The sequence below is a fragment of the Carassius auratus genome, unplaced genomic scaffold, assembly GCF_003368295.1.
Source record: "Carassius auratus strain Wakin unplaced genomic scaffold, ASM336829v1 scaf_tig00214145, whole genome shotgun sequence".
Classification (NCBI taxonomy): Eukaryota; Metazoa; Chordata; class Actinopteri; order Cypriniformes; family Cyprinidae; genus Carassius; species Carassius auratus.
Genome location: NW_020527536.1, coordinates 194,629 through 219,771, shown reverse-complemented (window position 1 = coordinate 219,771; position 25,143 = coordinate 194,629). Strand labels below are relative to the sequence as shown.

The following is a 25,143-nucleotide window of genomic DNA, read 5'->3' as shown; positions in this document are numbered from 1 at the left end:
CCTTTTTCCAAAAAATGGGTCACCTATGAGTGCGCTACTCTGAGCTCGGTGTTCTCCTCTCGTACGAGACGGAGTTCTCTGTTTTTTTCCCAGAGCGCTCCAGTATTGTTTCCATAGATCGAGTTGATGACTCTCAATCATACTGTTTTAAGATGCAACATTCCATCTATGAGCTGCTCTATCAGAGTGCCACGAGAGCCCCTCCTTAGAACAGTATTTGAAAATCCATGCTATGGTAAGTGTGCACGTGTAGTCTTTGCACATTTTCTGAAATCCACACTGTGGTAAGTTTGCACGCTAGTATTCTGCGTTCTTTCTAAAATCCTATATGGTGAGGGCTTCGCGCGGTTGCTTCGTGCCCTTTCTTGAGTTGGTAAAAGCCCCGTTCATCTTGGGCGCCACTCCACCTATGTATCCTCGGATACCTATCTAAACAGGGTGTTGCTACTAGAGAACTGTTGAGACAGCTCTTTCAGCAAGCTTATGCGTAAGCTAGCGGTAGCCCCTGTGTGACAGGCAGGACTTGGTACAAATGCTAGGTTCTTAGCCGTATCCCTTTAAAGGAATCTTTCCTGATTCCAAGCCTTCAGCTCTACCCAGGGCCGAGGCCCTAACAATTAAGTTGGGTATGTAGCTTAGGCCTTTTGGCCATAAGGGGTACTGTCACAGACAGCCGTCTAAACGTCCCAGGGGCAACTCCCATAGTAATGGTAGAGTTGGTACTTAGTGCTCGCCATGATTCTGGCCTGCATTCCCCTCAGCATGGCGGCGTGGGTATACTGTTCCCCAAAGCGCCCCCTAGAGGACGCAGTTCGAAGTTCCCTCGAAAGGGAACGGTCTCAGGTTACGTATGTAACCATAGTTCCCTGAGTAGGGAACGAGACACTGCGTCCTCTAGCTCTCTGCCATGCTTCGGACGCAAGCTTCAGACGAAGAAGATAATGACGTGCTCTCCCGGTGCTGATTTATAGTCGCGCCGGTAGTGACGTCGGAGGCTGTCGACGGCCAACAAGTTGGTGTTTTTTCATTGTATGCTTCAGACACGGGTCACGACGAGGTGTTCCCCAAAGCGCCCCCTAGAGGACGCAGTGTCTCGTTCCCTACTCAGGGAACTATGGTTACATACGTAACCTGAGACCGTTTTCATACTCTTTTTCGAATATACTTTAAAATTTATTTATTGAAATAATTATGAGGCAAAGCTGAATTTTTCAGTAACTTTACTCCAGTCTTCAGTGTCAAATGATCTTTTTCATATACTGATTTGCTACTCAGGAAACATTGCTGATTATTACAAATCAGTGCATTTACATGCACCTAATCACATTATTGCAGCTATGAACAAAGTGCGCATCTGCTCATGACATACATGATGTGAATCACATCTGCAGTTAGCTTACTACGGTCCTTAGTTCCACTGAACTCTATTGGTAACGAAGGAACTTGTGACCAAAGTTGGTTTTAGGGAAACGCACCCCATATTAGAAATGATGGGGAAGAAAACTTAGCATTTCTGGAAAGTTGAATTTTTTCTTCATGATTATTTTATAAAACACAAAGTTCAAAACATTGAAAAAAAAGGTAATCTTCTGTAAAATTACAAAAGTCTTCTCTACCACAGGTATTCAATTTTATGCATTCTTGCTATTAGCTATTAACCCCCCCCCCCTCCCCCCCAACAGTTTGGTCAGCCTAACCATTTTTGACACTGATAATAATCAGAAAAATGTATTGAGCAAGAAATCATCATATTAGAATGATTTCTGAAGATTATGTGACACTGAAGACTGGAGTAATTAATGCTGAAAATATAGCTGTGCATTATAGAAATAAATTAAACTTTTTAAATATATTTAAAACTTTTGACCAGCTGTGTACATTGCCACATTTAAATGAAAACTCAACTTGTAATAATGCACACATTCTCAAAGAACTTACATTCTGGTGATTACTTCCTTCCCGCACTGCTGTCAGTTCCCTTCAGTCGTTCCCAGACCTCCTTGTTTTTAATCTTTCCCTCAAATCTACAGAAACAAACATCATTTTATAGACAATTTGGATAAGTCACGAATTGCAATAGTTATATAACTATAATCACAATGCTAAATTATATATATATATATATATATATATATAATTATAAATATATATTGAATCAGCACACAAGTATTGGGATTGTATTGAATTGGCAGATTAGCATATCATCCCAGCCCTAGTTACTACAGTCAAAACAATGAAACTCTTCAAGAGCAACTAAGATTTAAAACTTTTAAAAGAAAATCCTCAAAATATTGCACACATATATTACACAACAATATCTCTTCCTTTGGTGTTTTGAACATTTCTGTGAGTAATGCTACACGCTGTGACTCTGTGTTGCTTCAAGTGCATCATTCTGCGCACTGGTTGTTTACGCACTGTGCGCTGTAAAGGAGCCATACCCTTTCGTATTATAATACATTAGCACAATGAAAGATTCTTGTTCTGTCCCATCTACCACATGTTGCTGCCTTCATTACTGTGCTATACATTTAAAAGAAATGTATTTTACACACACAAACATACATTATACACCCACACCCACACACACACACACACATACATATATATATATATATATATATATATATATATATATATATAATATTTTTAGTGACAAGTACACATTTCCATTGCCAACACTTAGTGTAAGATACCTTAAAGGTGCCATCTGTAATGTTTGGCAAAAAAAATCAAATCATATTCCACATTCCATAACAGATGGGGGCAGTATGCCTCAATAAAGTGAATTGGTCTACTCTAGAGTAACAAACGAGAAACGGCATAGTCTCTATGCTCCGCCCCTACTTTCACAACAACACTACAGCCATAGCCGAAGCCTAACTGTGCGTTCACACCGCCGGCGTCTAGAGCGTCAAAAATCGCTCTTGCCGCTCTGCTCACGACGCTGCAGAAAGATTTGTGAGCCTCAGACGCTCTAACGTAGATCGAATGCTTATTTTGTATTTAAAGCGACCGCAAAGCAAACAAGCTTGTTGATCTCGTGCAGACTAACCACAAGGAGTTATAACCTCATTAAATATTTTTGTGGACGAAATATTAGGATCCTTTACTTAAAATGAACAATCTCAGACACCTTGGTCCACGTATCATTTAATTTATTTTTTATGTCCCTGTACGCAAACAGGGACACATCATAGATTAATACAAACGTTAAACAGCAATAATCAACCTGTCCTTTATTCTGCTTGAGAACTAATGTGCCAACTCTCAAGCATTCACCTTGAGACACACGCAATTGACTTTTTTCACACGCTTTCACGCTACACATCATTTTTTTCACGCACAGAAAAACCACGAAGCAAAGAGGACACGGAGACCAACAGACTAGACAGAGCAGGTTAGTTATGATATATAGGGCTGTGCAAAAAATCGAATGCGATTTTCATGCACCTCTCATCAGTAAAGACGCTCCTGTAATTAGAAGTATATCTCCAGCATGTGCATTCAGATCAGGGTTGCCAGGTTTTCACAACAAATCCTGCCCAGTTGCTTCTTAAAACTAGTCCAAAACTAGCCCAATCGCGTTTCCGGGAGGTTTCCCGATAAAAATTGCTTCCCGGGGTTAAAATTTTAATTTTTGGGAAGGGTTTCCCTGGTAAAATTAGCATTTTAGGGGCTGAATATCACGTTATTGGTATTGGGATTGTTTCAAGCCTACCGACAACTAACACAAAATTGCTTTCAAAATCGACAAAGAATCGCCTGCGATTTTAACATCGATTTTTTGTAGATTGTCAGTGAATTACGGCTCTGTGTAGTAAATGCCAACCAGTGTTGCCAAGTCTGTGGTAGTTGTTTTTAATGTCCGTGGGTCACAGCGACCCCAATACAAATAACGTGATATTTAGCCCCTAAAATGCGAATTATACCAATGCAACCCTGCTAAAAAACCTATATTTTAACCCCGGGAAGCAATGTTTTATCAGGGAACCTTCTGGAAGCGAGATTGGGCTAGTTTTGAGAAGCAACTGGGCAGGATTTGTTGTGAAAACCTGGCAATCCTGATCTGAACACACGTGCTGGAGATATTCTCCTAATTACAGGAGCGTCTTTACTGATGAGATGTACATGAGTAAAGACATGCACAGCCCTATATAATAAAATGGGTAACGTTAAGTTATAGCTAGCTAATTATCAAACGCAGCTACGGTTAGCCATCGCTAACATTAGCACGTTTATCGAACAGCCTTCGATACATTTCTATGTTATAACTTCCCGAAAACAAATACACAAACATAAAACAAACTTCTAGCGAAATACTAACAGCATCTAACTTGCAAGTTCGGAGTTGAACCTCATTTCTTTCAGGTCCATCAGTTGTCTCCAGCGATTAAAAGCAGTGCCGATGTTTACTCTGGTATTCTTATCGGATTTGATTTGTGATTCCGAGCGCGGTTGTTTCCCTGTAGCGGGTGTTGGTCTCTTGCCAAGGGCTTCAGCTATCCTTCCGCTCTCCTCTATGAACTGAAAGTAGTGGGCTGTACTTTCCACACAATAGACATCAGGTTCAGGTACGCCCTGCAAGTTATACATGTATTGCAGGTTGGCTGGTGGTTATGTTGCCCGCATACCGCCTCCCACGGCCGAAACTGGTATTACGACACCTGTCGGGCCGGGGCTAGTAATGCTAATGCTAATTAAGGTTGATATCTCTGCAGCACTATAACTTGACATTTTTTTAATGACATCATCGCCCTTATTTCTTCTCATTCTTTTGATGCGTGTAGGTCATGTTATGGATATTTTTACCTCAATTTTTGCATATGGCACCTTTAAAGGGATAATTTGGTTATATTTGGAGATATTTGGAAGAATGAGATAATCAAACAGATCTCAGTCCACATTGACTTCCATAGTAGGAAAAAATATATACTATGGTAGTTAATAGGGACTTTTAAATGAGGGACCGAGATCTGTTTGGTTACAAACATTCTTCCAAATATCTTCCTTTGTGTTCAGCAGAACAAAGAAACTCATACAGGTTTGGAACAACTTGAGAGTGAGTAAACTTTGATAGAATTTTCATTTTTGGGTGAACTATCCCTTTAAAGACATTGGTATTGCTACATTGCTATGCCATTGCTACACTTTCTATGCTATAACTGCTCCACAGACTTCTTGTTGCAAATTTTGCTCACACACACACACACACACAAACCTGGCCCTGAAGATGGACACACACACACACACACTCAAACTCACAAACTTACTGACACACTCAAACACAGGCTCACACACTCAAACATTCAAAAAGACTCACTCACACACAGACTCAGACACACACAGGCTCACAAACACAACTGGACCTGGAGGTGGACACACACACACACACACAAACCTGGAAATTGACTCCAGGTGCGACTTGGACGCTTGTCCGTCAAAAATAGACTAGGCGCCTATATTTAACCGTGTCGTAGCCGTAATGCGCCACACACGTGTTCAGGGTAACCCCTCATTTACACTGAACACGTGTGCGGCGCATTAAGGCTGCGACACGGCTACCGGAGCTGATCGCGCCCATTCTAGTCAATGCTTGTGTTTACACCGGCCGCGTCCAAGTCGCACCGGAAATACAAAATAAAAGTCAGATATCCCTGTCAATTTCAAAATAAACACCCTGTGCAGACTCCCAAACATATTGCATGTATATTGGCAATATATCCTTGGTAAGAGACAAGAAATGGACGACAAAAGATTCATTCTGGAATCAGAAAAACACGTCGGACAGGCAAATCACGTGGTCTCATGCATCCAGTCGCTCCGCTTCTGATATGCTCCCGGTGTGAGTTGGCACCGCGTGGAAGACGGAATAAAACCTTGTCGCAGCCGTAATACGCCACACATGTGTTCTGTGTAAATGAGGGGTTAATGAGGGGTTACCGCGACACGCACGCGTGTTGGAAGCGTTTTCCGGGCAAAATATAATAGGAAAATGTTTTTATATGTCATTTTGTACACAAATACATATGAATTCATGATATTTTGATATTTGAAAGTCTATAGGTTGACATAAATTCAGATATAAATGTAATTAAAAAAAAAAATAATAATTATCAATTTTCAAATATTGCACCTGTCAAACATAATCTATTTTGCCGTCAAAATTGACGGTGTCCTTTATCAGTAGGCGTAGGTGTAGGTGTTTAAAAAAATTTGATATTGTTGTCATGAAGACAAGAGCCTGGTCTGTCAATGGTCTCCCTCTACAGCAGCAGCGCGCCAGCACCGCGTCAGGCATGGTGGTGTGTAAAGACACAGAAAACGTGAGGCAGCCATCACGGTTCTGGGACGCTTCAGACACGCGACGCTCACGCCACGCAGCCAGTGTGTCACCGGCCTGAGAGGGAGGGAGCAAGCAGCGCGCAGCTCTACAATAAAATACAACTGTACCCATATTAAATAGTTTAAAAATCTGAATCAATCCGTGGCGGTCAGCGTTGATATTGTGGCAGGCCGCCACAAATTAATGAATGTATGGGAAACCCTGATATATATATATATATATATATATATATATATATATATATATTAATATATATATATATATTACACACACACACTTTTGCACATCCTGTCATACCGGTGACTGTGTGTTACTGCAATAGACTTTGCAGCATTAAGGTTAACGATTAATCGATTAATTGATCGTTAATTTAAACGACGATCGATCATGGAAATGATTGAAAATTGACATCCCTACAAAGAAGTATAGAAAATTCTACATTGATTAAAAAAAAAAATGCAAAAAACAACACTGATATCGGATCGGAATTACTGTCTCTTCTCATAGTGACTGCCAATCACATTAGTTTTCTGGTATTGCATGCACTCGATTGGCTTGCGTCTGCGCTAGGGTATTTGCATAAGATGTTCTGACTGGAGGACGGCTGCATTGTCGCTTGAAAAGTCTTCAACTTCTATTTAGAATTAATTTCTAGAATTGATTTCACCATCCTTGACGTCACTTCATTTAAAAGTAAACGAGAGGCGTTGACACCCCATGTGATGGGGCGTTATATGTCTGGATACCGCTGCACAAATCTTTCAACCACGAGAAATGTAGTTCCAGCACGGCCTCACATCCAGAACAGCAGAATGGTCTGGATGACCTGAAACACATAACCAACTGAAATCAATTTTAAAGTATTTAGTAGGGATGCACGATAATATCGGCACAATATCGGTATCGGCCGATAAAAGCTTAAAATGACCATTATCGGTATCGGCCGATATGAATATTTCTGCCGATGAGCCAAACCGATATTCTCCAAGTGAAATAATTGACCTGTTTTTCAGATGTAAATGTCTGTCTACATTTGTAAATAATAAATTTATGGTAGAATCAGTACAGAAGAGATACATGGATTTCTCTTCAGTAAAATTAAAGTTTAAATATATCAGTATATATTTGTATATATATATCGATATCGGCATCGGCCAAAATTATTTTGAAAATATCGGCATATCGAATATCGGCCAAAATCCAATATCGTGCATCCCTAGTATTTAGTCTTGCCTGAGTGATGCTGAAACAACCAGGTTTAGTTTTTCACCCAGGAGAAACTGCTTCCTGTGGAACAGTCTCCATGAAGAATGATCTCTTGATCCTGGATCCTTGCTGCCATCCACGCAGAGATGATTTGGAGGATATGTGGTTGTGTCTCAAGGGTAATGAATCAATGTTACAAAAATACTGATAGCAGCACTATTGATCCTGTACCTTATGTAAATGTTTTCAGTACTGAACAAGTCAGGAACCAAATTAGTACAAGTTCTTGAAACCCATCTCTACTTGTAACAGTTGTCTTGTTGCTGCTGCCCAGACTGTCTCTTCCCCTGATGATAAATATATGTGTTCATTTTAAAGCAATAAATAATACATTTAAATTACTAGGTGGTAACAAACATATTTCCTTATAAGGAACTCACTGAATCATGGACTCAACTGGTGGCATTAAGGACCTGTTTTTATACAGTGTATGGTAAAGGCCTAAAAAAAGTGAACAATTTGTTTACTTTTTGTGAAATGCAAGTATCAGATCAATTTGAGAATTAAACAAGCATTAAAAAGCATGCATGTGAAAAACACCATCAACACCAATAATGAACAGATGACAGAATTTACAAGCCTGCCACTTGAGGGAGAAAAGGGGAAATTATTAATCCCACATAACATTACACTGAACATGATTTCGGCAGTATCTCGGTCTAATTAACGTTAAACTTTATACAGCGATTTATACAGGTCCTTCTAAAAAAATTTGCATATTGTGATAAAGTTCATTATTTTCCATAATGTAATGATAAAAATTAAACTTTCATACATTTTAGATTCATTGCACACCAACTTAAATATTTCAGGTCTTTCATTGTTTTAATACTGATGATTTTGGCATACAGCTCATGAAAACCCAAAATGCCTGTCTCAAAAAATTAGCATATTTCATCCGACCAATAAAAGAAAAGTGTTTTTAATACAAAAAAAGTCAACCTTCAAATAATTATGTTCAGTTATGCACTAAATACTTGGTTGGGAATCCTTTTGCAGAAATGACTGCTTCAGTGCGGCGTGGCATGGAGGCAATCAGCCTGTGGCACTGCTGAGGTGTTATGGAGGCCCAGGATGCTTCGATAGCAGCCTTAAACTCATCCAGAGTGTTGGGTCTTGCGTCTCTCAACGTTTTCTTCACAATATCCCACAGATTCTCTATGGGGTTCAGGTCAGGAGAGTTGGCAGGCCAATTGAGCACAGTAATAGCATGGTCAGTAAACCATTTACCAGTGGTTTTGGCACTGTGAGCAGGTGCCAGGTCGTGCTTTTCAGCAGATGGAAGCATGAAGTGCTCCAAAATCTCCTGATAGCTAGCTACATTGACCCTGCCCTTGATAAAACACAGTGGACCAACACCAGCAGCTGACATGGCACCCCAGACCATCACTGACTGTGGGTACTTGACACTGGACTTCAGGCATTTTGGCATTTCCTTCTCCCCATCCTTCTCCAGACTCTGGCACCTTGATTTCCGAATGACATGCAAAATTTGTCCAAAAGTCCAGTGCTGTTTCTCTGTAGACCAGGTCAGGCACTACTGCTGCTGTTTCTGGTTCAAACGTGGCTTGACTTGGGAAATGCGGCAACTGTAGCCCATTTCCTGCACACGCCTGTGCACAGTGGCTCTGGATGTTTCTATTCCAGACTCAGTCCACTGCTTCCACAGGTTCCCCAAGGTCTGGAATCGGTTCTTCTCCACAATCTTCCTCAGGGTCCGGTCACCTCTTCTCGTTGTGTAGCGTTTTTTGCCACACTTTTTCCGTCCCACAGACTTCCCACTGAGGTGCCTTGATACAGCACTCTGAGAACAGCCTATTCGTTCAGAAATGTCTTTCTGTGTCTTACCCTCTCGCTTGAGGGTGTCAATGATGGCCTTCTGGAAAGCAGTCAGGTCGGCAGTCTTACCCATGATTGCGGTTTTGAGTAATAAACCTGGCTGGGAGTTTTTAAAAGCCTCAGGAATCTTTTGCAGGTGTTTAGAGTTAATTAGTTGATTCAGATGATTAGGTTAATAGCTCGTTTAGATAACCTTTTCATGATATGCTAATTTTTTGAGATAGGAATTTTGGGTTTTCATGAGCTGTATGCCAAAATCATCAGTATTAAAACAATAAAAGACCTGAAATATTTCAGTTGGTGTGCAATGAATCTAAAATATATGAAAGTTTAATTTTTATCATTACATTATGGAAAATAAATTTTGAGAAGGACCTGTATTCAAGTTCACAGCATGGCTAGCATGAGCATCATCAAGCTCGAGCGGCAGGCATTCAAACAAACTAATTAACATTACTACGGTTAAAAATTGAATAATTCGAAAGTGAATACTGTATAGTTTATAGTGTTACATTTCAAATAATTTAAAACAGGTAAGGTTGTATATTCGATTTTAACAGTTAACGTTACCTTAGACCACCTATGAGACTGCTTTTGAGCTAATTAACCAAACAGAGCATTTATTTATTAAATTGAAAGAGAAAACCTACAAAAATACAAAACACTACTCCTCTTTGATGGCATTTAACGTTATATCATTTAAAATCTATGAATAAAAGTAGATTTATAGCGCTTACCTTTCCTCCGTGTCCGTCCCCTGGAAGTTGACCGTTACAAAATGACGGGCTCGCGCACGTCGCGCACTTCACTCAGAAAGTGACGTGCGCTGCTAGTTTAAGGTTTAAATGTTCATTTGTCCCGTACTCTCTTTCATTAACAAACATTATCACCATTTGCTAAGTACATTATTTATTTTATTTTATTGTTCTTAAACTGATGGCATATATATATATATATATACAATTCTTTTAACATGTTTGATTAATTTTTTGTATATTTCTCAAAGAATATGCTGTTCAAATGGTATCTAAATAATAATAATACATCTAATGCAATAATATTGAAAGTTATCTGAAGACCAGCTGACCACGTCGCTACACTCTAAAAACTGCTGGGTTAAAAAATAACCCAACCTTAACCACGCTGCTGGGTCACTATTGGACAGAACACGCGCTGGGTTGGTTTGACCCAAGTGCTGGGTTTTACCGTTTAACCCATATTACTGGGTCATTCATTTGACCCAACCAGTGGGTAAAATTAACCCTCTTGCTGGGTTAAGTCAAACAAATAGTTTAGTCAAATAAATAGTTATTATTTAATAATAAATAGATTATTTCCTGTCTCACTGCCTTTATTCATTAGTTACAAATATATTTTATATTACGAATGTAAAATAATAATTGTCTCTGTAATACAATAAACCAGAGGCCATGTATATGTGATTTCAATCTCATTTAATTTAAAACATTATTTCTTTAAAAACAATACATTTCTTTAATACTTTGTTTGTATACAATATTGAATACATTCTTTACCCCCCCATCCCAACCCCCACCCACACACCCTCTGACATTCACCCTTCCCCACAGACTTTATAACAAATGTAAATCTGTCCAAATATTCAGGCATTAAAAGTCATTAAACAATTAATTTGAACTCTCATACGATTACAATTTAATTTATTAAGATGTGTTGATTTAAGAACAGGAACAAAATAGATTTTAAAATCATCTAAATATCATGTGGCCCTGAAACCACTGTTGTTCTCAAAAACTTTACAGAGGAGGACTCTTTTCCTTCAATTTGATATACAGCATGCTGGAGAAACTCCCAGGTGGGGAGACACTGCTTGGTGTACTGAACATCAAAAACAAAAAAAGCTTTAAAGCAAAGATCAACCGCCTCCAACAAAGACTCAGTCTCAATGGCGTGGCCTGGAATAATGGCAGAGGTCTGTGATGTCCCCCTTGTCTCATCACTGAGGCACAGAATGTGCAGCAATGCTCCAGTCATCTCATGGTTTAAATATTCAACCATGTTGGTCCCAACCTGTTGATTACACACAATAACTTAGAGTGTTGTAATATAACTGACATGCTAGTTAAGCTTTTTTGGTGGAAATATAAAAAAAATTGTATTGCAAACATTACCAAATATGACAAAATGTGTATTTACATATTTATAGTAATGGTAATAAAAGAATAATTTGGACTAATATTATCAACATTTAGGCATTAAAAAAGTCTAAATATTACTGTAATGTTGATAGTGTCTTTAACATTAAAACTCACAAACCCGCTTGTTAATCTCCTGACTGGCAGCACTGATGATCATTTAGATAAGCTTAGATAATTTTCAGTTTAGATAATTTACATTTATGCATTTTGCAGACGCTTTTATACAAAGTGACTTACATTGCATTTCAAGATACACATTTACATTCGTATCAGTTTTTGCTTTCACTGGGAATCAAACCCATAATATTGCCATTGCAAGCGCCAATGCTCTACTGTTTGAGCTACAGGGAAGATAATGTTACACAATAAAATTAAAAATGACATGCATGGTAGGGTATCATATAAATTTAAATTTTAAACTGACGCCTGTCCATCGAAAATAATCCAGGCGGAAATTCCTTTACACTACTAATCAGAGCCAGATGTGACGAAACATACTTTGATAAAGGCCTATAGTTTTCTCATTTAAATGTTATTCTTCAGGTAAAATGTTATGTCCTTTTTTATGGTTGTTTACTTACAATACTTTTTGTTTTCTCATTTACTGGTTTGGTTCATTTGAAGCAATTTTCTTGATGTGGTTTAAATTCTAAATAACTGCTATAAGAACAAGCTAAAAAGGAAGCACCATCACCAGTACTCTGACTTGCGATATAATAGCTGTATATTCTTAGTATACAGACAGACATTTCCAGTGAAATCGGACTCGACAGCTCAAATTATAAATCATTATTATAAATGTACCGTTGTGAATCGGGGGGAAGTTAAAGGATTAGTTCTCCCCAAAATGAAAATGTCCTAATAATTTACTCACCCCAATGCCATCCAAGATATCCATGTCTTTCTTTCCTCAGTGCGAGAGAAATTATGTTTTTTGAGGAAAACATGTCTAGATTTTTCTTCTAACAATGGACTTCATTGGTTGCCATCGTTTTTAAGTCCAAATGCAGTTTCAAAAGTCTTTGAAGTGTTTAAACGGGCTGTACACGATCACAGCTGAAGAAGAGGTTGTTATCTAGTGAAACGATAGGTCATTTTAATTTTTTTTAAATTATAATTTATAGACTTTTTACCTTCAATAGTTCGGACTGAGCTGATCAACAAACAGACAGGGAATTACATCATCACGTTGAAAGGTCATGCCAGCGCCGGCAGAAGTACCGCCCCACTGTTTACAATGCGACCATAAGTAGGAGGATAGTTCAAATAGTATTTTTTGCAATTATATATATATAGTAATAATAATCAGTGAATATGAATAGTAAATGAATAACATTCTGATGAATATGAATAGTAGGCGTGACCTTTCAACGTGATGATGTAATTCCCTGTCTGTTTGTTGATCAGCTCAGTCCGAACTATTGAAGGTAAAAAGTCTATAAATTATTAAAAAAAAAATTAAAATGACCTATCGTTTCACTAGATAACAACCTCTTCTTCAGCTGTGATCGTGTACAGCCCATTTAAACACTTCAAAGACTTTTGAAACTGCATTTGGACTTAAAAACGATGGCAACCCATGAAGTCCATTGTTAGAAGAAAAATCCAGAAATGTTTTCCTCAAAAAACATAATTTCTCTCGCACTGAGGAAAGAAAGACATGGATATCTTGGATGGTATTGGGGTGAGTAAATTATTAGGACATTTTCATTTTGGGGAGAACTAATCCTTTAAGGTGACTGGGACACTGGGAAAAGACACTGATCTTTCATGTACTTGCTCAATAACAGATTTTTGTAAAAATTTGTATCCAAAAAAAGTTACGAATTGCAGCTTTCCTTAACTTTTGTTGGGTAAAGCTGCAGTCCATAACTTTTGGTGCTCTAGCGGTTAATAAACAGAACTGCATGTGTTTTGCGGAAGAACATTGTAACCGGAGTTACTCTTTTTATGTCTATGACGAGTCACACAGGTACTGTGCTCCTCCGCCAGTCTAAAATAGTCTGAATATAAAGACTTATTATATAGGTGTACCGTTAGTGATTCAGGATAAGACAAAAACACGATTTGGAAAATGGATTCATGATGTACTCACTCATTATATACTATTTGTAAATTTTGAACACACACAAAAAAAAGGTTATGGACTGCAGCTTTCAAAATTATCAATATTGTAAATTATCAATATTGTAACCCTGAATTACTTTCATAGTTATCAAGCATATCAAACAGTGCAAATGTCCACCCTTATTGAAGTAGAAACACTAAAGCAAAACTTACAAGTTGCATGTCAATAAATGACTTCAGGGCCTCCTCTGTGGTGGGTCTGAAGACCTTTCCTCCTCTCCTGTAGATGGATGGGGGAAGCAGAGTTGGCAGGACCTTCAAAGCTGTCTCCTCTTTAGCAGCTAAACAATTTGACCAAAATACATAAAGTTGCATTAACATTTATATAGTATGCTGTATATAACAATTCATATTTCTAAAGTAGCATTTCTGACTTTTCTTAACACTGATTATTTCTTCATCACAGAACCTATCTGCACATAATTATCTGATAATTATGTGTTCACATGGGGAGTTTCTTGACGAAGTGACATCGCCAACTACTGACCTGGCATGCACACAGCCTTTTAAATCATTTTCGCGGATCCGTGTAAAAGGGGATCGTTTTTAAAACGTTGACGTCTGCTTTTAATACATCGTTGCCCTCTAAACATTTCTGACATTTCGGCCCACGGTCATATCCGTTTAAATCTTTATTCAGAGCATTGCCATGACAAGTATAAAAGCAAGGCTGTAAAGGATAAACTCACCGTGTTTTAATGGCATCCGCAGTAAAAAAAAAAAAAAAAAAAAAAAGCTGTATATAACTCCTAGATCTATTTTTCCACAGCTCATATTGACTGGGGAGTTTTATAAAATTTTCTCAGACAGATATTTTTGAGTGTTTCAGCAGAACACAGTAAATAGCAATACAACTTGCTTTTAGAGATGCACGTCACAGCCTCCCGTGTGATGGCAAAGATGGCGCTGATGAATATAGCAAAAAAACATTATTTGGCCTCAGAAATTCTTCGCGCACACTCGGCAGATGACCACTGTCTTAATAACATTACTAAATTATAGTCTTAGCACCTAAAATCTTGTAATTTGTTTTCAGGGCGAGAAAACGCTTCACATGAAATCGATTTATTTCTCCTTTCCTCTGACGCTGTAAAGATTGCACGTCATTCATATAAAAACCTTTTTTTTTTTTTTTTTTCTGGTTCAGAGTCCGACAGAGACTTTACAGAAGACACACGCAGACTGTGCTGGAACTTACCTCAGTCAGTTGCTTTTTCTGACGAGTATTTCTAAAATACAGCAGACTTTCCACACAGAACTCACTCACTATTTCCCGCCGATTTACGTACGAGCCCTGTGAGGGACTAACCATAGAGGGACTAACTTACTGCGCTTGTGGATTTCATACAAAACGCTTTCCTCACTTTTAAATACGCAACGTCCATAATGAATACGATAATAATTACGTGATTAATTTACAATTTAAACAGCATATTTCAAAAAGGCTGCATATATAGGCTAGCTGGTTTACAACTAAGGATTTAAGGATGCTGCATTTTGTCAAAAAATCTAACACTAGCAGTGTTTATTTAATGTTTCACAGAATAAATACGTTACCCCTCACACTTCCATATCAAAGACTGTACGTTGAACAGTGAAATTAGCTTCCTGTTACCACAACTTATTAAAAATATAGGTAAACATTAATTTAACTTACCATAAAACAATGCGCGCTCCGAGTGCGTGCCTCCTCCAGTCAGAAGTGAAGAATCCAGAAAGTTCCGCAAAGAATGAAGTAATAAACCAGTTGCTGGGTCAAAATAACCCAACCAACTGTTTATTTGTGAATGACCCCATTACAAATCATTTTACCCAGCATGAGCAACCCAATAATGTGTTTACAGTACCCCAAACAACCCAACTTTTTGACCCAGCACAGTCAACCCAACAATTTGTTTACAGAAACAACCCAGCATTTTTTTGAGTGTACAACGTCCCAAATGGGACTAACTAGCGAAATCTTTTTGATTGCGTGCCCACGACGTTTATGGGAAGTTAGCCAAGATTTTAAAAAATTGAACTTTACCAAGACGTCCTCACAACGTTGCCATAAAGTAATGTCGCGCTGACCAAATGACGACTAACTGGCGTTGTCCTCACAACGTTATGTGTTTGCTGTGAAGTAAATAGCCATCACCTGCTTTCAGATTGAGCGGCTTTCACTACACAGAGCTGTCTTGTAAGCCGTCACGGTTTAGTTACTTAATCGATACTTCTTAATCTTATTTCTTAGCAAAGAGGAGGTAAAAATTGCTTTTTTTGAAGTATCTAAGCTATTTATCAATAAAAGTTGTGAGGCAGCGTTAACAAGTTTCTGTGCTCTTTAATATTTCTGTGTGCCAGTGTGTGTGTGCGTGTTTGTGTCAATAAAAGCAGTAAATTAATACAGAACGGTGATTAAACTGACTTGAACCTGTGTGGGATTTTAATGTACACCTACCAGCCAATCTGAATAATATTCAGAGAGACATGGTATAATATTATAGAATTCTTTTGAAAAAAACACAAAAACAATCATCACTGAAGTAAACAATGAAATACAGTATTGTGAATAAAAAAGAAAAGTTAGGAATAAAGAAACATTTTAGAACTGTCACCATCTTATCTGAGAAAAAAGGGAGTTGAATTGCTAAATGCTAAAGCTCTTCCTCATGCCCTCCCCTGTCTACTTCATCTTCCATAATTTCTAGTAGGTCAGACTATATGTGAAAGCAGTCTTAGTTATTGTAATGTATTGTAATGTATTTGAGTTTATGTTATGATACTTGATGGCCACTAGAGTGCGCTCCCGTGTTGTAAGTTGTTGTTGTTGCAGTCTGCCAAGTGAAAACAGTAAAAACAGTGCAGTCACATCTCCGGTTCTTCCTGGTGTTTGCTCTATAAAGTAACAGAAATAACGTGTTTTATTAAAGCATATTGATGCATACATAACAGTTATTGCTGATTCCAACATTTCCTAGTACTTTATACATTTTTTTTTTTTTTTTACATTTAAATTGTTTTTTTATTAATATTAACAAAGATTACTAAGTTCAGTGCATTAAATACAGTTAACAAATGGAACCTTATTATAATGTGTACAGTTAATAAATAAATATTTAATATTTATGATATTATTTAAGTATTTTGCTAAAGAGAAAATTATGTTGGTAGAGAAAGGTTTGGAATAAAATGATTAAGTAAACAACATGAAATGAAACATTCATGTTTGGGTGAAATATGTCTTTAAATGGTTTAGGAAGACCTATATATTGCTTATAATTCCTTGTAATTCCTCCCCACCCCATTATTAACTTCCAAGTAAATTACATAAGCTGAAGTTTATGTTTACAGAAATGTTATCCTCTCATATTCTCATGAACCCCCACCTGTTTTGAAAAGCTATAAAATGAGCACTGAACCCAACATGTTATTTCATTCACCTCCTGGTCGAAGATGGATCTGCAGATCTCAGTTTTTCTTCTGTCTGTGCTTTTCACTGCAGGTACAAAGACAAATCGCATTTGTAATGTTTCTGGGTACAAATACAGATCACAAAATTTCTCTCTCTCACCCTCTCTGTCTTTTATTACTAAAGGACAGTCTCTCGACTGTTATGTGTGCAGGCCTTCATGTGCAGACCCAAAGGTGGAAACATGTCCAAATGGATTTAACAGGTGCTCGATTCAAACAAGCGTGTCTGAAATTGGTGAGTCCAGTATGATTACTGTTATAATTGTTACAATACTGTTATAATTGACCGATTCAATGGAAATGTAACTTATAACAGAGCTGCTATATGTGACTTCTTCTAAGGGCAAGTGAAGGTAAATAACTATCATAAAGTGTAGTAAACAGTCAAAATATTTGAGCTACAAACTATGTTTATGATTCATTTAAATAATATAAGAAATATGAAATATAAAGTAGTGTAACGGATGTTTTTGTACGGCTAAAATAACTTGAAGTGGGTTCAGGTTACAAACGGCCACGCTTGCTCTGGATTTTGATATATTCACATAACTGCAAATGTTGGAATTGTTTCAACATCCTATTAAATTAAAAGTTTGTCTTTTTTTCAGGTTCCGCTAAGTTGACAACCAAAACTAAAGAATGTGTACCTGAAGCTTATTGTAAACCTGGGACCAGTCAGATATTAATTTGGACGGCATCTATCCAGTGCTGTGACACTGACCTTTGCAATGCAGCAGGTATTGCTATTTATTTGACCATGTCTGACCAGTCTGTCCACAGTGACAAACAATAATACTAAACACAAGTGACTGCTCAAAGTAGCATAATATCAGATTTCAAGAGTAGTCCTGAATAATAAGTGAGAAACTTATTAGTCTAATAGTTTTTTTTTTTTTTAAGGGGGGGGGGGTGAAATGCTATTTCATGCATACTGAGTTTTTTACACTGTTAAAGAGTTGGATTCCCATGCTAAACATGGACAAAGTTTAAAAAATTAAGTTGTACGTTTGAAGGAGTATTTCTGTTCCAAAAATACTACTTCCAGTTTGTCACAAGTTTCGGAAAGTTTTTTCCGAGTATGGCTCTGTGTGACGTTAGATGGAGTGGAATTTCCTTATATGGGTCCTGAGGGCACGTCTACCGGAAGAGCGCGCGCTCCCGTATAGCAGAACACTGAGAGCACAACAGACTTCACTGATCAGAGCGAGAGCGTCGCGAAATGTCACAAAAAAGAAGTGTGTTTTTGGTTGCCAGGGCAAGACAACCCTGCACAGATTACCAAAAGAGAAACAGCATTAAGGGACCAGTGGATGGAGTTTATTTTTACAGAGCATCAATGGAGTTGTGCAAGTGTTTGTGTTTGTTCCCTGCATTTCGAAGATGCTTGTTTTACAAACAAGGCCCAGTTTGACGACGGATTTGCGTATCGTTTATTTCTCAAGGAAGATGCAATCCCAACGAAAAAGGGTCACGATTGTGTGTTGGAACCGCAGGCGGTGAGTAAAACTGCTTCAAATATCTCTGCGTCCTTGTTAGTGCGTCCGCCTCCCATCGGAGACCCGGGTTCGAGCCCCGCTCGGAGCGAGTCGTTGCTGCTGCTGCTCTCGTTCAGTTTCAGCCTTCACAGCTGTCACAGCTTCCAAACGCTCTCAAAGCAACTGGCGCTCGTGATTCTTTAGCTCCGCCCACATGTCACGCCTCCAGGCGCTCGTGTTTTTCCGGGAAAAATCGGTACAGACTATCTTTCTCTTATGAATATAATAAAACTAAAGACTTTTTGGAGTTATGAAGGATGCAGTACTACTCTATAGGTACTCAAGATTAACAGGATATTGAGTGAAAACGAGCATTTCACCCCCCCCCCCCTTTAATTGATTTGAAAAAACTATGATTAAATTTGTTTCTAATAAATAATCATTTTAATATCAGTAGTAGTAGCAGTCATTAACAGTAGTTTCCTTATTGTCTTAATTAGATGGTGTGTATAAGAGAAGCTTCCTCCTGCTGTGGTCTCTTCTGTTTTTCTACATCCTGTTCCAGTGAATCCCGCTGCAGATTCTACCGTTGCAGCAAAAACTCAATGTCACACATTTCTATTCATACTTTACTGAAGAAAATGGTGTTCATGTTTTTCTGGTGTTGTTGATTTTAAAGTATCATGATTTGAGCAACAGAAACTTTGTATTTTAATAAACAGTTCTCAAACTAAATCCTGCATTAAACAATGTAATAGACAAATAATTATATAAAACAAACACTTTATATTTACATTTATTCATTTACCAGATGCTTTTATCCAAAGCGATTTACAAATGAGGACAGTGATCAAAAACAACAAAAAGAGCAATGATCTATAAGTGCTATAACAAGTCTCAGTTAGGTCAACACAGTACACGTAGCATGGGATTTTAACTAATATAATAAATAAAAAGAAAACGGATAGAATAGAAAAATGAATAAAGCAAGCTAGTGTTAAAAGTATTTACACACACACACAAACAATTGCATAATAAATGAAAAGAAAATATAATACAAAAAGGTTTGAAAGGTAGTTAGATTTTTTTAAGAATAGAAATAGAATAGTGAGTGTTAAAGTTAGAGGATCAAATAAAGATGGAAGAGATGGGTTTTAAGCAGATTCTTGAAGATGGCTAAGGACTCGGATTGAGTTGGGCAGGTCATTCCACCAGGAGGGAACATTTAATTTAAAAGTCCATAAAAGTTACTTTGTGCTTCTTTGGAATGGGACAATCAAGCGACGTTCACTTGCAGAATGCACATAAGTCTGAAGTAACAAATTTAGGTAAATGGGTGCAGAGCCAATGGTAGTTTTGTAGGCAAACATCAATGCCTTGAATTTTATGCGAGCAGCTATTGGAAGCCAGTGCAAACTGATAAACAGAGGTGTGACGTGTATTCTTTTTGGCTCATTAAAAGATAATCTTGCTGCTGCGTATATAATAATATACATTTATTATATATATATATATATATATATATATATATATATATATATATATATATATATATATATATATATAATAAGTTTGATATATAATAATCGCGTTTATATAATAAGTTTGCAAGAGTTTCCAATATCTGCAGTCATTTTGTACAATAATAGTACCTGCAATCAAGACTATATATTTCCTGTATGTATTTTCTCTGTCTCTTCATAACAAAAAGTTAATAAATAAAATAAAACCCCCTGGGGCTGGCAAATGTAAAGAAGCTCAAAGGGGGAAAACCCCATGGAGGCTTGCGGGACCCTGCGAACAGCGAATAAGAGGGGTTCCAGCCATTTATCGCAATTTGTGGAGTGCCACTGCCTCAGGGTATCGCGTTATATAATAATCCACGAGGACTAATGCAAAGCGATGCCCTCATGCTGACTGTTCTAATGGCCTGATGAGGTCCAAAACAATTCTATCGAAGGGGACCTGCATGATAGGAAGTGGGCGCAATGGTGCTTTTGGGGAGGCCAGGGGATCCACTAACATTCACAGCAAGCCGTGCACCACCTGCGCACATTCTCGAATCGGCTATTAATTCTGCCCGTCGATGGAGAGCAGACTTGTTCAAATGCTTTTTTCAGCATCTCATCGCGAGACTGCTCCAGGGAAAAATCATCACACTCCGGGAGGATTAGCATCTCGACAGCGCTCAGTTCCTCTGGTGCAGAATTGGTCAGTCAAGTCAAGTTACTTTTATTTATATAGCGCTTTAAACAAAATACATTGCGTCAAAGCAACTGAAAAACATTCATTAGGAAAACAGTGTGTCCATAATGCAAAATGATAGTTAAAGGCAGTTCATCATTGAATTCAGTGATGTTATCTTTGTTCAGTTTTAATAGTGCCTGTGCATTTATTTGCAATCAAGTCAATGATATCGCTGTAGATGAAGTGACCCCAACAAAGCAAGCCAGAGGCGACAGCGGCAAGGAACCGAAACTCCATCGGTGACAGAATGGAGAAAAAAACCTTGGGAGAAACTAGGCTCAGTTTGGGGGCCAGTTCTCCTCTGACCAGACAAACCAGTAGTTTAATTCGAGGCTGCAGCAAAGTCAGATTGTGGAGAAGAATCATCTGTTTCCTGTGGTCTTGTCCTGGTGGTCCTCTGAGACAAGGTCTTTACAGGGGATCTGTATCTGGGGCTCTAGTTGTCCTGGTCTCCGCTGTCTTTCAGGGCTGTAGAGGTCCTTTCTAGGTGCTGATCCACCATCTGGTCTGGATACGTACTGGATCCGGGTGAATGCAGTGACCCTCTGATCTGGATACAGACTGGATCTGGTGGCCACGGTGACCTCGGAACAAGAGAGGAACAGATTAATATTAGCGTAGATGCCATTTTTCTAATGATGTAGCAAGTACAGTATTGTTCAAAATAATAGCAGTACAATGTGACTAACCAGAATAATCAAGGTTTTTCGTATATTTTTTTATTGCTACGTGGCAAACAAGTTACCAGTAGGTTCAGTAGATTCTCAGAAAACAAATGAGACCCAGCATTCATGATATGCACGCTCTTAAGGCTGTGCAATTGGGCAATTAGTTGAATTAGTTGAAAGGGGTGTGTTCAAAAAAATAGCAGTGTGGCATTCAATCACTGAGGTCATCAATTTTGTGAAGAAACAGGTGTGAATCAGGTGGCCCCTATTTAAGGATGAAGCCAACACTTGTTGAACATGCATTTGAAAGCTGAGGAAAATGGGTCGTTCAAGACATTGTTCAGAAGAACAGCGTACTTTGATTAAAAAGTTGATTAGAGAGGGGAAAACCTATAAAGAGGTGCAAAAAATGATAGGCTGTTCAGCTAAAATGATCTCCAATGCCTTAAAATGGAGAGCAAAACCAGAGAGACGTGGAAGAAAACGGAAGACAACCATCAAAATGGATAGAAGAATAACCAGAATGGCAAAGGCTCAGCCAATGATCACCTCCAGGATGATCAAAGACAGTCTGGAGTTACCTGTAAGTACTGTGACAGTTAGAAGACGTCTGTGTGAAGCTAATCTATTTTCAAGAATCCCCCGCAAAGTCCCTCTGTTAAAAAAAAGGCATGTGCAGAAGAGGTTACAATTTGCCAAAGAACACATCAACTGGCCTAAAGAGTAATGGAGGAACATTTTGTGGACTGATGAGAGTAAAATTGTTCTTTTTGGGTCCAAGGGCCACAGGCAGTTTGTGAGACGACCCCCAAACTCTGAATTCAAGCCACAGTACACAGTGAAGACAGTGAAGCATGGAGGTGCAAGCATCATGATATGGGCATGTTTCTCCTACTATGGTGTTGGGCCTATTTATCGCATACCAGGGATCATGGATCAGTTTGCATATGTTAAAATACTTGAAGAGGTCATGTTGCCCTATGCTGAAGAGGACATGCCCTTGAAATGGTTGTTTCAACAAGACAATGACCCAAAACACACTAGTAAACGGGCAAAGTCTTGGTTCCAAACCAACAAAATTAAAGTTATGGAGTGGCCAGCCCAATCTCCAGACCTTAATCCAATTGAGAACTTGTGGGGTGATATCAAAAATGCTGTTTCTGAAGCAAAACCAAGAAATGTGAATGAATTGTGGAATGTTGTTAAAGAATCATGGAGTGGAATAACAGCTGAGAGGTGCCACAAGTTGGTTGACTCCATGCCACACAGATGTCAAGCAGTTTTAAAAAACTGTGGTCATACAACTAAATATTAGTTTAGTGATTCACAGGATTGCTAAATCCCAGAAAAAAAAAATGTTTGTACAAAATAGTTTTGAGTTTGTACAGTCAAAGGTAGACACTGCTATTTTTTTGAACACACCCCTTTCAACTAATTGCCCAATTGCACAGCCTTAAGAGCGTGCATATCATGAATGCTGGGTCTTGTTTGTTTTCTGACAATCTACTGAACCTACTGGTAACTTGTTTGCCACGTAGCAATAAAAAATATACTAAAAACCTTGATTATTCTGGTTAGTCACATTGTACTGCTATTATTTTGAACAATACTGTACATTGGGTGTTATGGGTAGTGTTCCTGGTTCTGGTTTACCTAATTAATGCCTAAAAATTTTTTATGGATTTGGATATTAAAAGCATATTAGTATGTTATGTGTAAGCCAGGTTAAAGAGATGGGTCTTTAATCTAGATTTAAACTGCAGAAGGTGAACTGATGAGGCGCTCAAGCTGGTTGGGCAGGGCTTTGCCAACCCCATGGCACACCACCATCTGGTCCTCCACCAATTTAATGGCCAGGTCCAGCGACGCCGACAGTGGCGCTGGATCCACTGTGCTGTGCTCTTTGGCAACCATGTGATGAACTGTTCCAGCACCAAATGATTGATGATTTGGACAACGTCGCTTCCCCTGGCCAACAGCCATTTACTGCATGCGTCCCGGAGCTGTTTAGCTATTATGAAGGGGCAATCATTTTCCCTCAGCTCCAGCGATCTGAAGCACAGCCGATGTTGTTCAGGGTTCAGGGCGACCTACTGGAGGATGGCTCGTTAGAGGTCGTCGTAGACCAGGAGATTCGGAACTGGCAACTGTAACGCATATGCAGGTCATCGATTCATCGGTTAAATTCAGGCATATAACATGAAACCTTTTTACACTAAATGCCTGGCCTGGCGCCAGCCTGGCTGGATTTAAATTATTTACGACAAGAAATTCCAGAGTCACGTGGGCGAGCCTCAAAGGGGACATAAAACCACCCCCCCACACACACACAAGCACACACACACAAACAAACCTTTCTTAAGGTTCTGTATCTTCGTCATTTTATTAATATGTATTTTGAATGTTTGTGTATTGCATAAAATGGTTAATCCTTGTTATGCGAGGATTATAATTATACTAGCTTATAAATTGGAAATGTTTCTCCTCATTTTAACTTTCTCAATGTCATACGCTCCTCTCCTGTCGAACCTGGTAGCTTCCGCTCGTCCCTCCGAGCGGCCTCGGGCCGCTCTAACATTGACGTCCCTCTCAGCCGGGAGGCTGAAAGGCGGAGAGGACAGCCATTCGTTTTCGTTGTTTTCTTTTCTTTTCTTTACTAAGTTTATTCGCCTATTCGCCTCTCCACATGAGGAAGACGAATTCTGAAACACTGCCTTGTTAAACCTTTCGAATACCGCGCGATTCCGAAGCAGCCCCGGGCCGGAAGACAGAACAAAGGCCCCGCTCACGCTGCTACAGCACACGCACGCTGGTTTTAAAAGACCAGCGCACAAAGCGTCACAAAAAGACTACGCTCACGCACACTGGACACTTTGCAAGTATCATTTTTCTATGGCAAGGCAAGGCAAGTTTATTTATATAGCACATTTCGTACACAATGGTAATTCAAAGTGCTTTACATAAAAGAAAGTAAAATAATCATGAAGAAAAATAACAAAAATAAAACAAGCAATTTTAAAACTTTTAAAATGATTAAAACATTTAAAAACAGTTAGAAAATGATTTTACATAAAAAAAAATAAAAATAAAATAAAACATTGAAAATATAGTGCAATCAGTTCGGACATTGCACAGTGCTCATTCAACAAATACACAGCTAAAAAGATGCGTTTTGAGTCTAGATTTAAATGTGACTAGTGTTTTACATCTGATCTCTTCTGGAAGCTGATTCCAACTGCGGGCGGCATAATAACTAAAGGCAGACTCCCCTTGTTTTGTGTGAACCCTTGGTATTTCTAACTGACTTGATCCTAGTGATCTGAGTGCTCTGTTAGGTTTATATTCAGTGAACATATCTGCAATATATTTCGGTCCTAGGTCATTTAGTGACTTATATACGAGTAAAAGTACTTTAAAATCAATCCTAAATGTAACTGGAAGCCAGTGTAAGGACCTGAGGACTGGTGTGATATGCTCAGATTTTCTGGTTCTAGTCAGAATCCTGGCAGCAGCGTTCTGGATGAGCTGCAGCTGTCTAATGGTCT

The 25,143-nt window shown here is 38.5% G+C and overlaps 1 protein-coding gene and 1 long non-coding RNA gene across 2 annotated transcripts; one reads left to right on the top strand and one right to left on the bottom strand.

Moving 5' to 3' along the window:
- Positions 1-11,003: 11,003 nt before the first annotated feature.
- On the bottom strand, positions 11,004-15,642 carry LOC113091234 (uncharacterized). Its single transcript, XR_003287312.1, has 3 exons — positions 15,413-15,642; positions 13,909-14,036; positions 11,004-11,500 (listed from the first exon to the last, which is right to left on the bottom strand). It is a non-coding gene; the product is annotated as an uncharacterized LOC113091234 (long non-coding RNA).
- Positions 15,643-17,048: 1,406 nt separating this feature from the next.
- Positions 17,049-19,431, top strand: LOC113091237 (lymphocyte antigen 6B-like). Its single transcript, XM_026256653.1, has 4 exons — positions 17,049-17,239; positions 17,333-17,443; positions 17,817-17,945; positions 19,184-19,431. The coding sequence occupies exons 1-4, from the start codon at positions 17,191-17,193 to the stop codon at positions 19,249-19,251; spliced, it is 357 nt and encodes a 118-aa protein (XP_026112438.1). The 5' UTR covers positions 17,049-17,190; the 3' UTR covers positions 19,252-19,431.
- The last annotated feature ends 5,712 nt before the right edge of the window (positions 19,432-25,143 follow it).